Below are 15,895 nucleotides of genomic sequence, written 5' to 3'. Positions count from 1 at the left end.
AAGGATGCATGCAGTCAAAAGTAAACAAATATTTTTCTGCTTCTTCCAGAGAGGGAGGTGATTTATTTACATTTTGTAGAGTCCTGAATTCTATTTATGACTCTGTCAGACAAGTGCAGAACAATCTTGGGCAATTCACTCAATCTCCCTCTCTGTTCCTGGGTCTTGGTTGCAAAGTGAGACTAATACTGTGCACCCGCCTCACTGAACCACTGGAGGACAGTTCCTTAATGTTTGTGAAATGCTCCAACAACCTCAGTGAAAAAAACCCTGTAGATGTCTGATTTTAGGGGACTTGATTTAGCTCTTGAAATACAAAGTCTTTGGTTTTGGAAACCAAAAAAAAACCTGTGTACAATTGTAATGTCTGAATGCCAGATCTCTATCCCTAATTACAAGTTGCATGGATTTGTTCACAGTTTGACCTGAGCTTCACTCTGTGAACATTGGATACCTAGAAATAAATGAAATATCCATGTCACAGTGTGAAACAGTCTATCTGCTCAATCAGGTATTGCATCCTTGGGATCTAAGGGGAACATAACACATCAGTACACCTGTTAACTACAGTGTGGATCTCTGCAAGGGTGGGCAAAACAGACATACCAAGCTGCTGGACATGATTACAATGACCAGGATAGTGAGGAGGGCATGCATTTGTGCTTTCTACCTGGTTGGGATTTAGTACACAGTTAATTCCTCTCTATGTCATTTTGATTTTTTAGATGCATTTAAACTCCTTTTTTTTTTTCCACCCCTCTCCTATAGACAAATGTTTCTTCAGGGTTTGGATTTTTTTCTTTGGTGCTGTTTGCTAGAACATGTTCTTTTTGCCTCTGGCACTAACATATGGATTTTCTATTTGTGTGACAAACAAGATAGCAGTTTACTTTGGAATCTTTGTTCCACCTGTTGCTCAAGATCCCCAGCTTTACATCTCAGTCTTCAGCTGGAACTGTTTTCAGGCATCCACTGTGACACTTGATGATGTTACAAAAAATGTGAGAATTCAACCTGCGAGCTGCATAATTTCAAGTGGCTGTCCAGATAGCAGATCTTTCTTTTCCGAGGATTTTTCTATCACCTTGCATTGTGCTAAACAATAATGCTAATCCATTCAATCACCTTGAATATTTTACTAATCTGTACTTATCCTGAGAAACTATCTTTGGTATTTAGATAGGAAATGCAAGCTGAGACCAGGCAAATACAAAGTGATTGTGATGTTCTTCTTCTTTTGAAGGAAGCATTTGATGCCATCTCTCTTAAATGCACATGCTTTCCGATTTGATCACATGTTATTGATAATCATGGGCTATTTTTGTGCACGGCTTTTGTTTAGGAGCCATCACAAACCAATGTCATGAATCTTGCTTCCTGTCCTGTGGCATTGGCATGAGCATGTTTCTTTGCTCTGTGGCAATGACATTAGCATGTTATTTTTGTATTTAATCTGCTTTGTTGGATATTTGGCTCAGAATGTTGTGTGGTGTTTTAACCTGTGGGGTTTATGGGGTTTTATGGTGTTATTTACCTCAGTTCATGCATCTTTCATTTCATTATTAGCATATGTTTAGGAAATAGGTGGAATAAATGGAAGAAGGCAACTGTGTCCTTCATTTGAATAATACATAGGTTTGTATAAGAAGTGAATCAGAAACCATGTAGGGACATGGCCTAATTTTTGAAAGGATGTTTTGAAAAAAAATTGTGCTATCTTCCTCCACCTGGATTTTCTTCTTCCTTCTCATCATTTCTAATCCTCTTGCCAAAGCTGCTTTCTCAACTTTAAAATCTTTCTGGAATTAAGTGGCTTCTGGATCTTGACAATGCAACATTTTGATGCATGTGTTTGTCACATCCTGATTAGATTGGTATAACTCCTGCTCTCCCAGGCCCCTCTCAAAACTCAATTCATAAACCAGAGTTTCATACAAGATGCTTCCACTAGGGTGATGAAACAGAGAAATTCAATCATACCACGCATAGGTTATCCATTTTCCAGAGGCTGATGGGAGAGATTGGATTTTCAGAGCTCTTCTGGGCTGTTTTCTTTTGTTTTGTTTTGTTTTCTTTGCTTCTGTTCTTGTCTTCTGGGCTTCAATAAATTCTCTTTTAAAGTGGAGAAAGTAATTTTCATCTCTTCCTGGCCATGAAACTATTCTTTCCACGTGCTTCCATTGCAGGTGAACCACTTAATTTTGTAATCCTCAGATTTCTTTACCTCCACTTTCTTTTTCAAGCACATGCATGGACAGAGTGACCCATTTCACTACCGTCAGTGTTTGTTTGTTTGTTTGTTTGTTTATTAATTCTGTCCTGTGAGCTTTAGATAGAGATACCACAACTTTCTTGGCAGGCATTTAGGTCAAGCCAATGGAGAGAAATCATTTGATTCTGAAGGCAGTGAATTGCTCTTTTCCCTACATGCCTCCAGTAATCCCATTTCGTGAGCCTTTCGAATGCAGAGTCTTGCATTTTTCTGTTGAAAGGCAAGAACAAGAATTGACTTCTGAACTGCTCAAAGGTGGGAGCAGTAACTAACAAAATCTAAGAACTAATTCAGTCTACAGTAGAAACCACACCACTCAGGTGGTGAACAAACCAGGGAACAGGACTTTTGAATAGTTTTCTGTCTTGCCTGCCAAATATTGAAGTACTTCTCAGGGCAGAGTATAGCTGAAGGGACTGGTTCCTGAACCCCATCAGGATAATTACATTGTGGGATAGGTTGGGAAAACAAGGACTGGCACTTCATCACGCCAGAAGCAGTGGTTTTAGAGGCTCAGGGATGGCATCTGAACTAGCGTTACCTGGTTTTGTCAGCAATGCTTCCAAACAGACTTGCCACGGGAGGAACTGCAAGTGCTAAAACAGTGAACATGAACCTACACAAATAATCCTTGCTTTTACTGCTATGGGATACAGCAAGCTAATGGGCAGACCAGCTGGAAAGGTGAACTTTCTTCTTTTGTCCATTTAAAGCTCAAATGAATGTTTACAAGAATATGTAACAGAACCAAATCACTTCATATTTACTATAAAATCACTGCACTGTCTGTCACTTATAAGTGGAGAAATGGGACACCACCTCAAAAGAGTATTTTGAGTTTTAGTCCCATATCAGCATGAATGTGGGCAGAGGATGAATTTATGAAAAATAAAAGAGGGGAAAATATAAAATTCAAATAGACTTTGCAGTCGCACAAAGAGACTTAGCTCAGTGTGAGTTCTTCAGAAGCTATTTCTGTGGCTTTCTCCAGAAAGTTATTAGACTGTTCTTATTTTTCTAAAATCTGTTCACCCATTTTGAATTTTAACTGAGATTTTAAAAGGTCATTTCTGTTAAGAAGAAAGTAACATTTGACCGAGCTGGCTTATTTTTGACAATCTGGGGGGGTAGCAGTGTACGAAGAGAGTTATTGTTAGAGACCCATTGAATGAATCAGGCAAGATTCATTTTTGCTTCAAACTTTCCTAAGGCTTTAAACAGTTTTTGAAATGTTCTCTTTGCTCCAGGCTCCCTAGTTCTCAGTCTCCCTGTGTGTCTAGAGGACACTGTCATATCCCCCTCCCACCTCTATATTCTGAGGATGAATTGTTTCATGTTTGTTTATGCTAAGCCATGAAAGCTTGAAATTGAAATCTGTTCGCTCCTCCACTTCCCATTCATATATGTTCTTATTCATTGTACATTTTTGCTATAGGATTTCATCTCAAGGGTGCTGAACTGTGTGAGGCTGCAAATATGCAGAAAGTGAGTTATTCGGCGAGTCTGTGAAGTCTGTTGTCCCACAGCTGGGTTCTCTGGTGTCCACCAAGATATGAACAGCGATTGAAACTTTCCCTGTACCTAAAACTTTCATAGAATTATTAAAGAGAAAGAGTTTAATGTGGACCTCTGGAGGTCTTCAGTCCATTCTCAAAGCAGGGCTAACTTCAAGTGTTGCATTGGTCACTTAGGGCTTTTTACAGGCAAGATTTGAAAATCTCCATGGATAAAAAGTCATAATGTGGGAGGTTTTTCCCCCCTTGTGGATTCTCTGTTGTGTAATTAAAATTGACTTCATTATATAATCTTTCCAACGGAGATTGAAAGCTGTGGATGCCCCATCCCTGGAAGTGTTCAAGGCCAGGCTGGATGGAGCCCTGAGCAACCTGGTCTAGTGGAAGATATCCCTGCATGGGTGTTGAAAGTAGATGGTCTTTAAGGTCTCTTTCAACCCAAACCACTCTATAATCAGCTTCTACCTGAACTCTTTCCTGATCTGCCTGGGTAATGGTTACATAAAGGTTAAGTTTGGCACATTGTCTCATCCTCACCTCTTTTCTTCAGCTGTTACATGGCTTCAGTAATTGTTGCATTCTTCCATACATCACAGAAAAAGATATAATAATGAATTTTTCTGACAGTTTTTACCCCCATTTATGCCTCTTTTTGAGGGATGATACCAAAATAAGGAAAATGCTCTGAACCCCTGAAGGTTTATATTTTTTGGATTTAAAATTCTCATCAGGATTCTCAGACTAATCTGTCATTGTACCATTATTCATTCCAATGAGATGTTTTAGTGCTCTGGAATCAAAATGTGTAGTTTCAGCTTGGCTTGGTATCAAATCACATTCTGCTGGTGCATTGCAGTGATTGATAGAAGTTACATTTTAAGTGCTTTACATTCCCATTCTTCTGCATCGGACAAGGATCTGCATCGGACAACTGACCCATATCTCCTGTGATGGCACCAAATCCCCTCACACGTTGTTCTGAGTCAGTAAGAGGAGATGTCATGGAGTATGATGAGAAATGTATCTTTACCTGGTAGCTTTTCTTCTAGGGAGTATAGAGTGTTTGACTGATGGGATTGGTGGAAAACATAAAGCCTAACTGATTTGAGGTAGAAATTGGAAAGGGACCAGAGACCACCATGCTGTCAAATAGTTCCTGGTTCTCTGTGTTGTTTGGGCTGAGGCAACACCATGCAGTGAAGCTCAGATGGTAAAACTCTGCCCCTTAAATTAACAAGTGATTGGGAAAGATCTGAGTCTCATTTAACTCCCTTTGAAAGCATCTGGGCTTTTTGTTGATTGCAATCAGAGACAGATCAGGGCTTTACAGCTTGCCTGCCATCTCCTGAGATGTTATGTGACAAACAAGACACTGGTATTATTTCTGCTATGAAATGTTTGTTGTTTTATCATAGCAGTGATTATAGGAAGAATTTGCATCATTCTCAGTTTCTGCTGGACTTTCTAAAGATGAAATAATGTGGAGGTTTCGTGTGTTTTTTTGTTTGGGTTGTGATTTTTCCGTTGTTTTGGTTTTTAACTGACTTGGCCACATTGTCCCTTTGCTGAGGCAGAGTAGTCACATGGCAGGTGCTAAAACAATCTAATAGAATAAGGTTAATCTTCTCTCTTTAATTAGACAGCAATATGTAACACACCCAATGGGCCAGATGACCTTGAAAATTAAAGTGAGAATACAGACATGTTTGAGAGGAAAATATCTTTAGTTACAGGGGTTTGGGGGTAAAAGGAACAAGAAGAAATGTTCACTGATACTACAGCACAACCCAACACAATGCCCCTTCTCCACCCAAACCGTAAGAGAATGTATCTTAAAAAATGGACTAGGATATCTTATTGCTTTTATAGGCATTTCAAGATTGTTTGTTCAGTGTGAATTGTTAGTACAATCTTGTTGGAAATGAACCTCAAACAAATTCAGGGTCTGTCAGACAGTCTTTCTGCAATTCCATAAATCACTTAATCTCCATCTGTAGAACCTACTTTATTACCCTTCATGTATTTCCTCTCAAAACAGCATGGAGGGTTGATACTGCTTTGTACAAGTGAAGAACCAAGGCATTGCAATTTTTCCCTAGGTTGCATAGGACATCTTGACAGTCTCATGATGTCACTCTAAGTGAACCACTGGATCATTTGCCCCTTTCCTGTATTATGAGACTTGGGGTTTTGTTCAGAACTTCCCATGCACCTGTAAAATTTTGACTTAGTTGTGGTAAAGGGACTTTATATGGGAGTGCCTGGCTGATGGACATATCTCTGACTCCAAATTTTGATGGTATTTACCCATGCCATCTGATGAAGCAGGGTAGGCTGCTTGCAGGCGTGCAGGGGTGTACAGGGACAATAAAAGGGGCCTTCTCTCCCACCCACCCAAAGTGGATATTTATGTATGCAAAAAGTCATTTTCAAGCTGAACAATTTGCAGATGTGGCAAGACTATGCAGGAGTACAATCAATATTCTTATTCTAGCTGTGCATGGGAGCGAGAAATGGCTGAGTGTGTCAGAGGCTGTTAGCAAACATAGATATAAAAGGGAGCCAACACCCATGCCCTGGTGCTGGGTGGTTAAGCCTTGTTCCTCAGAATTCAGCCAGCAGTCTGCCAGTCCTGTGCTGCTTTTCTGTTTGCCATCTCAACAGAACAGCACACACCTTCTTGACAGTTTTAGTATAAAGTCAAACCCTTGCTTCAGGATATCAAAGGCTTTTGTGATGATGGAGATGGATGAGTTCTGGCATGACCTATTGAGGATGTGTGTGCAGCATCACTGCCTTTGCATAAGGAATGTTCTGGATGCAGATAGTCTGGTGGCCTGTAATGTAGCAGAGTAGTCATTTAATTCTACTCCAGAGAGTAAAGGCAATATCAGGTACAATGTAACCCCAACCACCACATATTAGAGCAGGTTCTCAGACACAGTTGAGTGCAGCAGTATTGGGATCCAAAGCCAAGAAAACTGGCCGAATTAAGGTATAACTGAAAACCATCCAAACCCCATTTACTATCCAGTAATGTCTTAGCATTTTGTAGTAACCTCCAGCTGTCCTAATTCTACAAACTTGGATGTTTCTAACATTCTGTCCACTCACATTGCCCTTTTTGTGTCAGATTTGGAGAAGCCTTGAGTTCAGTCAGCTTCAGCTCAAATCAGAGTGCAATAAATGCTGGACTTGTGACCGCACTATGTAAATCCACATTCTCTTAAAAAAAAAACCTCCTGTCCTTGGCCTCTCAGATACAGTGGCCCAAATAAGTGGATGTCTGTTATTTAAGCCACTTTTTGTCCCAATTGCTCTTTTATGAATTGGGGACAATGTGGTCCCCTCTTGTTCAGTGCTGTTGGGAAAATTAGTCCATCAATATTTATAAAGCAGTTGTCTCCTGCAGTGCTGAGCGCTTCAGAAAAGCCATGAAGAACTGAATAGCTCTGTCCTTGGAGCAGGCTTCGAGTAGCAAGCAGTTAAGCAGGAGCCTAGGGTTGCATATTGAACAATAAGGAAAAGCCAAAATATTGAATAGTCCACTCATTAATGAACAGTGCTGCTCCTGTGCACAGAATAAAGCAAGAGCCCTGTGGAAAAACACCCTGTGTTCCTGCAGTTAAAGGCTGTGTCACAGTAACAGCAAGCTCAGGGCTGAAGGAAGCTTGTATGTATCTGTGCAGCTGCGGCATATCCAAACTTTTTAAGAGCTCATCATTGTGACATTAAGGTTGGCTCCTTTTTAAGTTTTCTGTGTGTGAGTCTGGTAGTAAGAGCTGAGCCATCTTTTGGGAGTGTTCGTATAATGCTGGGCTACAGAACACATGATGTGTGTTTCCTCTTGCTTGAAGGTGAGTAGGTTAAGCAAGACTGCCAGCTTTGGATGCCAAGAAGTAAGGGAAATATGTGTTGTAATATGTGGGAATATCATCGTACAGCAGCTGAAGTATTCACTGATGATTGTGAGGTGTGTTGCTTGTGATTATTTGCATAGTCTGAGGAAGGGCAGAGGTGGGAACAGAAGTATAATTTGAGATGAGCCATTTTCTCAGAAATGCTTACATGTGTATTAGCTGTTTTCTGTGAACCACTGTGATGATGAACCACTTAATTTCACCCAACCTCCACCTCCAGGAATGTAGACACAAAAAAAAAGTACAAATAGTTTAAAGGAGGGTTGCTGACTGCAGGGAAACGTTTGTTAGGAGACAGAATTAGGGCATTGTGTGGAAGTGTCAAGCAGATCGGGCAGGAGGGCCTAGAGGAGTTTGGCTTGTTGACAGGGTGGGAATCCAGTAAATTAAGCACATGTTAAAATTCTCTTTCTCAGTGGTTTACAGCTTGTGATTCATGAGCAGGTGGCTTTTGGACTACACTGGAAAAGAATATTCATATAATACTGCATTATGGGTTATGTATGTGAGATTTCTCAAGGGCCTGTGGCTACAGTGGAAATGTTTTGGGATCCAAAAATTGGAAAAAAACGCTGTCTCCTGTGTTCATCTCATTAAGTCAGTGATATGTTTGGTTTTGAAAAGGCCAAACAATGAATCAGGCTTTAAAATGGAAGAACTGTAGGTGTTCTCAATAACTTGGTTAAAGCACCTGAGTGCACAAGATTGATGTGGCAGTGTGACTCAGTGTGCAGCTGGGAACAGGAGTCTGAAAACACTTTCCCAGGGCAGGACAGATGGGACATGCTCCTGAAGAGCATGTGTTCAGAGAGACCCACACAAGGGGAAAGGCATGAGTTTCCTATGGGAGACCTTTGCTAAACTGTGGGTTGCCTCCCAGGGAAAATGCTGGAAACCCTGTCCCTTGAAGCGCTGACAGTTGGGCTGGGCACCCTGCAGGAAAATATGTGGAGGGGGGAAGAGTCCTATGATAGCCTGAGGGGTGAGCTGCACTAGTGATGGGATCTCACTGTCTGACATCCCAGGCACACTCACAGGGTGGAGGGCTCCTTACTGCAGGATGAGTTTTTGTTTCTGGCATGCTGCTTCGTGCCCAGAAATCCTTCTGGCATTGCTGAGGACCTGGGGTGTGGGGGGAGAGTTAATGCAAGAATTGAGATATATCCTGAAGATCAGAGCATGCCCCTTGTCATGTGGGGATGTGTGTCTTCCTTGGTGTGTGTGTCTGTGACGCCTATTACCAGCTCTGAGAAATGCATGTATTCATCAGAAAGAGAAAATATCCCTTTGTGTTTATTCTTATTTAACATTGTTTACACAGAAAATGGAGAAACACATCTTTAACCGTCATGTACGATTTAAAATTATGTCAGTACGCTGTGCAGTGCTCATTCTGCAAACATCTACTCCACCATGTGGTCTCTGGGAGCTAGTGCTGGTCTCCTATGCACGGCCACTCCGCTCCGCCTGGAGCACTCTGCAGTGGCTCTGCTAAATAGCCTTTGTGAGGGTTTCCAGAGCTCTAAATTAAAAATGCGGGAAGCTGGGGAGGAGGAGAATCTGCTGGGGGGGGGGGGGTTTCTCTGTAGCTGGAGTGTTAAGATGTCTTGCTACCTAATTGCTTTAGAATATGTGGGCTTGAATGAGTCCTCTTTAATGAATAATAGGCAAATGCATAAATCACAAACCCCAAGCACCCGAATGGTGAAATGCACACTAATGAAGACCTGACTTTGATGGCAGGTGTAGAGTTGATTTGTAAAATGTCGTGAATATATCAGTTTTAAAATGGTATTTATTAAAAGAAGCAAATCTTCCGTGTGTTGCCCTTGCCTTTAGTCTCTCACGCCGCACACCTGCTCTCCCTTCGTGCTCTTGCAGGCTGCAGTCTCATGGCAGTTCCCTGCTATAACTCTTGCTTCAAGAACTGCAACAATAGAGACCAATTACCCTCTGTCTCCACTCTTATTGCCATGAGCCCAGGAGGGGAAAAAAAAAAAAAAAAAAGAGTGCTCCCCCTCCCCACTACCTTTTCAATTTCAAATCCTCACCCTGTTGGTAGTGCCATTTGTGGGTTGGAACTCCCTGCTTTGTGTTCGGCATTATCTGGAGATTCACCTGGTGCTGATCCAATGAACCAACGCAACCTCACAAAGCTGAAGGGAAGGGTGTAGAGTTCTCTTTGTAATAAATCACATGCCGTGAAAAAGGATTTCTTTACCTCCTTTCCTCCATTATTCTCCATATCTCACCTTGTGGAAATGGGTCTGTTAGTAAGAGACTTAGACTCACATGGTTTGGAAAAAACGAGCAGGGGAGGGAGGACTGAAGTGAAAGGAAGGCAGAGTTCCTGGAGGTTTCTATAGCTTGGAGATTCCAGAAGGGAGAGGCACACCCTAAAAGAATGAGAAGCAACCCTAAAAAAATAAACCCAGCATTGGCCTTGGTACTGAATCTTTATTGGTTCTAGAAAGGGACAAGGATGTTGTCATTGAAGCAGCTGCACAGGAAATCCTTAAAAGCAGTGATGTCCCAGAGGCAAAGGGGTTCTGTCCAGATAACTGCCCAGCAAGCTGCATGCTGGTCTGAACATCTTTGGTTTCACTGAGTTGAGCTGGTAACCTCTTGAGATCTGGCTGCCTCCCAAGTAGGGAGGGATGAATACTGCAAAATGTTTCAGTTTCCATTGCAATTTTGAAACTCATTTGCTTTGACTGAATTTGCACTGTGTTTATGTAAATTTATAAACACTGTAATAAATTTATCTACTTACAGAAAGCAGAAATTTTAGAAAAAGGCTTGGAAACATTCATGAAACACGAATTCTAATTCAACAAGAATATTCAAAGAACCTGATTTAAATGTACAGTCAGTCACAGAGCAGAAATATCGTATGTGGTCTGTATATCTAGCAAACTCTAGCAAGCATAAACCAAAATTCAAACAACTATTATCATCTTAAATATTTTAAATTGCATACATGTAATTTTTTGTGGTAGCAATGACTATGTGAGAAACAACCCAGGTTTTCACAGTAGGAATGAAAACCACAATCAGGTGCTACTTTGCTTGTTATAAAAAGCTCCCCTACTTCTGACTGTGCTTTTTTCTAACCTGTGAGAGTCTGTGCCAGCACTTTTTGGGCTCCATGGCAATGTGACCTGCCACATTTGTAAGAGCATGGATGGGCGTGGTCATTAAGCCTCATGGAATGGGATATTCTGCAGTGCCCTTGCTCTGCAAAACCTCCAATGCTCACCAATTTTGAAGCTGCTTTTGTCTTCCCTTGCATCTCTTGGAGTCTCTCTCTTCTGATTTTTTGTTTTTCCATGCTCCCTTTCCAAGATCAGCCCTTTGATATAATTTAGGTGGGTTTTTTCCTCCCCTTGTAATTTTTTTACTGAACAAGATAAATCTAATCTGTATAGGGCAGATCTGGAGGCACTTTCAAAATTAGGGGAACACTTATAGGCAGGTGAGGTGTATTGAAGCCAATGACAACACTTGCAGTCTGAGCAAGAGAGCTGATCTCATATTGAAAGATTATGTATTGTATTGGAACACAGTTGTTTCCCACCACAGAGCTGCTGTTTCCAGACTATATCTGTATTTCTACTTTACCTACCCAGTGCTTGAAGCAGCAGGCAAACAGTTAAGCAGCAGAACCAGCAGCACAGTGTACTAAAAATGAGCTGGTTTAAAACTGGGAGGAGGAATTAAACAGCAGTGTAAGATGCAATTTTTAAGTCATCCTGTTCAAGCTCTTGCATTGGAGGTATTAGCCACAAGGGAGATCACATCATCTGGGAGCAAAAGAATATAATGAATGCAGGATCTGTAAGAGGCATGTGGGAGACTCTTGCCGTATGTTTTGGTCATGTCCTGATATACGTGAGCTTTGGGAGACAATTCTACATGTAATAGAGTCAATAATCAAATCTGAAGTACCAGGGAACACAACTTGATGTTTCCTTAGAGAGGCCATGAGTTTGCAGCAGATGAATAAAGAGAGAATGTGGTAGATACAAATTTGTCTTTAGGCAAAAAGGAAAGAAGAAAAAGGCTTAAAAACTGGGAGGGAGGAGAAAACTTTGCACTGTTTCCAGACTGGGAAGAAATAGTAATGCCTACATCAGAAACTTAATTAATTGTTGTTACATTGATAAAGATGTGATACACAACATCAAAGACTAGCTAAATGATATTTGAAAATTAATTTGGATTCCTATTAAATAGAGCTCAGAGGAGCTTCCCAAATGAATAACTTGTTTGTTAAGCATTGCTTCCTTCTGTTTATAAAGTCTTCTCAAGTAAAAACAACTATTTTCAACTGTTCTTGTTGCTTTAAATGAACTATGAGATTCATCATTTACCTGACATTTATGACACATCCAAATCCTTCAAATTTCAATGCCTTATTTAGGAACTTACAAAAATTAGGTAATGCTTACTTCTATTCCCTGTAGGGATGACTTAGGTAAGGTTATCTAAAAGGTCCCAAACCCCAAATTTAATATTGACAATCCATGTATGAATTTAAAATTTGTTTTGGCACGCATAGCTTGGCCAATTCAATGTGCTTTGGAGATGAACATAATGGAATCAAAATATACTCATTTTCTATATTGTTATTAGTGTTAAATATTATTAAAAAATGTAAATGTGACCCACTAACCATATAAAAGGATATAATTTCAGATTCTGAGCTCTTAAGAAAATTTTTGTACAGTAAGAATGTTGTTTTCTTGGGAACTGTGCCAAAATATGGTAAGAGTCATGACAGATTCCACTTTTATTAAATGAAAAACTTATTCCTCTCATTCTGCTCTTCTACCAGTTTTATCCCAGTGTAATTCTACCTACATCTCTGGAAGTACTTCTGATTTTTATTAATGTCTATGAGTTCAAAAGAAGATAAGATTTAGTAGACCTGAGTGGAGAGAGTTTACATGAAGACAAACAGAAGAGAGAGAGAAATCCGATCCAATATGGATTGCTTTAGAGTGGGATGGAGACAACTTACAGAGTTGTCTGTGGAATTGTAGCTTTTGAAGTGTCCAGAAAAGAAATCCATCTGTCTTCTATACAAGCACAGAAGTGGAAGACAAGGAGGTGACTTCTCCATGACAGTAAGCCATCCAGTCCAGCAGTGATGGAGCTGCAGAGCTGGTAGTTGCAGAGCTCCCAGACAGCCTCATGGTTGGGTTGTCTAAGCCCAGCCCAGGGAGCACAGAATTTCTTTCTTATACAAAAGAATGTCCTATTAACTTTGTATCTTTTGGTTCATGGGAAAATATTTATTCATCAGTTTTGGAAATGAATTTCAACCTCTGGTTTCATCCTCTCGCTTTTCTTAGCATTTCACCTCTCTGCTCTTAGTTTTTATATTATTTTCTTTTTGCCAGTTAAACCTATGGCTTTTGGCCATCAGATCCTTAGAAATTTTTGTCAAAGGATAGCACTACAGGAGTAAATTTCTATTGTTTGCATAGACGTGTTTAAAAGATTAGAGCTGAAAAGACCTGCTTGTAATAGACTGGGGATCGATGAAAGCTCTTCTTTCCTCAAGAAGCTTTAAGGCTTAGAGCGAGGTTGATTTTTTTTGTTTATTTGTTTTTACTATAGAGGAAGCTGCATCTCTACCTGGGCTTTTATTATTTGTGTGGTCTTTCACAGAATGCCTGAGTAAGATCTACCTAGGGTCCACTGATCCTGAGCTCAGCTTGAGATGACAGAGAGACTTCTCTTCCTGCATGTATCAGTAGCCACAGATTGTCTAGGTGATCTCTGCACTAGGCAAGGGACATGATTTCCACCTCCCCCCTATTTGTGCCACTTCCAGCTTTTTAATTTCTCCTGTGTTCACTCTAATGACAGCCTCTTGAGTTTCAGTGGGACTTCACAAAGAATGGGATACTACTCCATAGGACTGGGAGCAGCAGAATCAAATGTACTGAGAGGGATGTGAGTTAGGGCAGGAAGGGGAAGCCAAGGTGGCATACATGCTTCAACGCTTACAGGATTTGATGGCCAATAAGCATTTTAACTTGGTGTCTTGGTTGGCTAACTTTTGTATAGGCAATTGCAGGAGGGGGAGAGACTGAGGCCCTGGGTTAGTGGAACAATGACATTCATGCTTTAAAACCCTTAAGCACCTACTTAACGGCCATCGATTACAATGCTCTTTACAGCTTTGCTGAGTCAAAGCCTGACTGAGGGCAAACTAAAGGTCTGGTGGTGCAGTGTATGAATCACCCTCGTAGCTACAGACCCTCAGCCAGAGCATGGAAGAGAAGGGGACCTCAAAGGTCAGGCAGACTGTTCCAGAGCCAGCCTGCCAAGCTGGAAAAAGGCAAAGGATAGAGTGAGCACAGGTGGTATGGAGGGGAAGAAGGCCGAATTACCAAAGGTGTTTCAGTGATATTCTGCTGGTCACATTATTTCTAAAAGTGACCATTACTGCAGTCTTACCTCAGGAGAGTATTTGCTTTTTCCCATCAGAAGAACACATTTAAATACATCAGCTGCAGAATATAGCCCTAATTCTGCAGCAGAACCCAGAAGAGGCTGCAGCCCATACATGTCATTTGTGTGTGTTTGTTTTTGTGTGCATGCAGGTGCTCCCTGATGGGGTTCGATTTAAACCGGCACTGGGCAAATCCATCTCCTTGGGCTCATCCCACACTGCACGGAGTGAAACAGCTCATCATCGACATGTACAACAATCCGGTGAGTGGGGAAAGGGGATGCCAGAACAACCCCTTGCTGAGGTACCAACTCCTTCTCGCTGCAGGGTTGTGTGAGGTGCAAGTAACTCTGACGTGGTTTAATCCAGTGGTAAACCAAAATAAGGGAGAAGTCAGCAAGCACACACACACCGCATGAGATCGGGCAGCATTTGTGTCTTTTGTCACAGGAAGCATCAGAAGTGGAGAGAGCAAGTGAAATGAAGTTCAGCTCGGATTAAATATGAAATAATTCTGCAAGCAGGGTCTAAATTCAGTCGAGCTGCTCTCATGCTCTGAGCCGGATTCAAAACAGCAGGTCCCCCAAATTGAATTATGGAATGGCATTGATGCTTAATCCGGAGCTCTGGCAGGGGTTGCTGTGTAACATGCAGTGCAGGAGGGGGAGAATATTTGCAAATATTATATAAACACGCACGCACACAGTCATGCTCACTCGGAGAAGCAGAGGTGTTCTTGAAGGTGAAATCTTAGCTAATCAGAGGAGATGGATTGCGGAGAATATGGAGAAGAGGAGTGGGAGGGAGGCAGACAGCTATTGAATGTTTGACATCAAAGCGCAGAAGGATTATTGAACGTGGCACCTAAGAAAAACTGCTGAAAAAAAAAAGGAGATGGGTAGGAAAAAATCACTACCAAAAAATAAGAGGAGATTTTATAGATTATGATTTTTTTTCCTTGTAGAATTCCTGGTATTTGTCCTTTCTTTTTGCTTCCCACTACGGAGAGGGAATTTGGATCTTTAATGCCCTAAAGCTTTGCTAATTTTTCCTTTTATTTTTTTTTCTTTTCCTTTTTGTTACTTTGAAAAAGGACCTGGTTTGCCTTGCTAATAAAGAAAGAGGATTCTTACCCCTGGCTACATCATGTATAGGATAAGACCTTCTTTAATTTAACTCCTGGTTTTCCCAATACATCTTAATTGGACTTTTTATCTTCCACCTAGTAGTAATACCTGTACAGAAGAGGTTTTAGGTACAAGGAAGATAGGTTAATAGATAAGATCCTTGCATATAGAGTGGAATCCAATTGCATGAAAAATATTTTCTTAGACTGCTAATTGTTTGGCAGAGAATTTGTCTTTCTAGTCAGTTCCTGCAGCACTTAGCATTGTGTCTCTGACCAAGGCTCCAAAGCTGTATCAGATTGATGATGATGATGATGATGGAAGGCACAGAAAGGAGCTTTAGAGCCAGCCTGGTCCTTCCTCTGTTTTCTACCCCAAATAGCAAGACAATTTGCCTTCTAAGAAGATGGAGAGAGCATACAGACTGCTTTGAGAAGAAAGCTTTCTTTCAAAAATAAAGAGATGCTTAAATATTACAAGGAGTTCGGGTGTAGGGAAATGCTTGTAGCAAGTAAGGCAACAAATCCTGGTGCTATTAAAAGTCACTGTCAGTAAAATAAAGCTATTCTTGGAGGCAGGGGGAAATTGTTTTCAGC

The 15,895-nt window shown here is 40.9% G+C and overlaps 1 protein-coding gene across 2 annotated transcripts in view; it reads left to right on the top strand.

Annotated features, from left to right (window-relative positions):
• The window catches only part of LOC127476644 (BEN domain-containing protein 5-like), a 906,516-nt gene that overhangs the window by 738,838 nt on the left and 151,783 nt on the right, over positions 1 to 15,895 (top strand). For both annotated transcript variants that reach the window (XM_051799779.1, XM_051799772.1), the window contains exon 9: positions 14,324 to 14,435. In XM_051799779.1, the coding sequence (XP_051655739.1) occupies positions 14,324 to 14,435 (112 nt within the window). The remainder of the gene's footprint in view (positions 1 to 14,323; positions 14,436 to 15,895) is intronic.

The sequence above is a fragment of the Manacus candei genome, unplaced genomic scaffold (assembly GCF_025592945.1).
Source record: "Manacus candei isolate 608988 ecotype Guabito, Panama unplaced genomic scaffold, ASM2559294v1 h1tg000005l, whole genome shotgun sequence".
In the NCBI taxonomy this organism is placed as follows: domain Eukaryota; kingdom Metazoa; phylum Chordata; class Aves; order Passeriformes; family Pipridae; genus Manacus; species Manacus candei.
The sequence above is the reverse complement of the archived record's forward strand: the minus strand, read 5'-3'. Positions and strand labels throughout refer to the sequence as shown.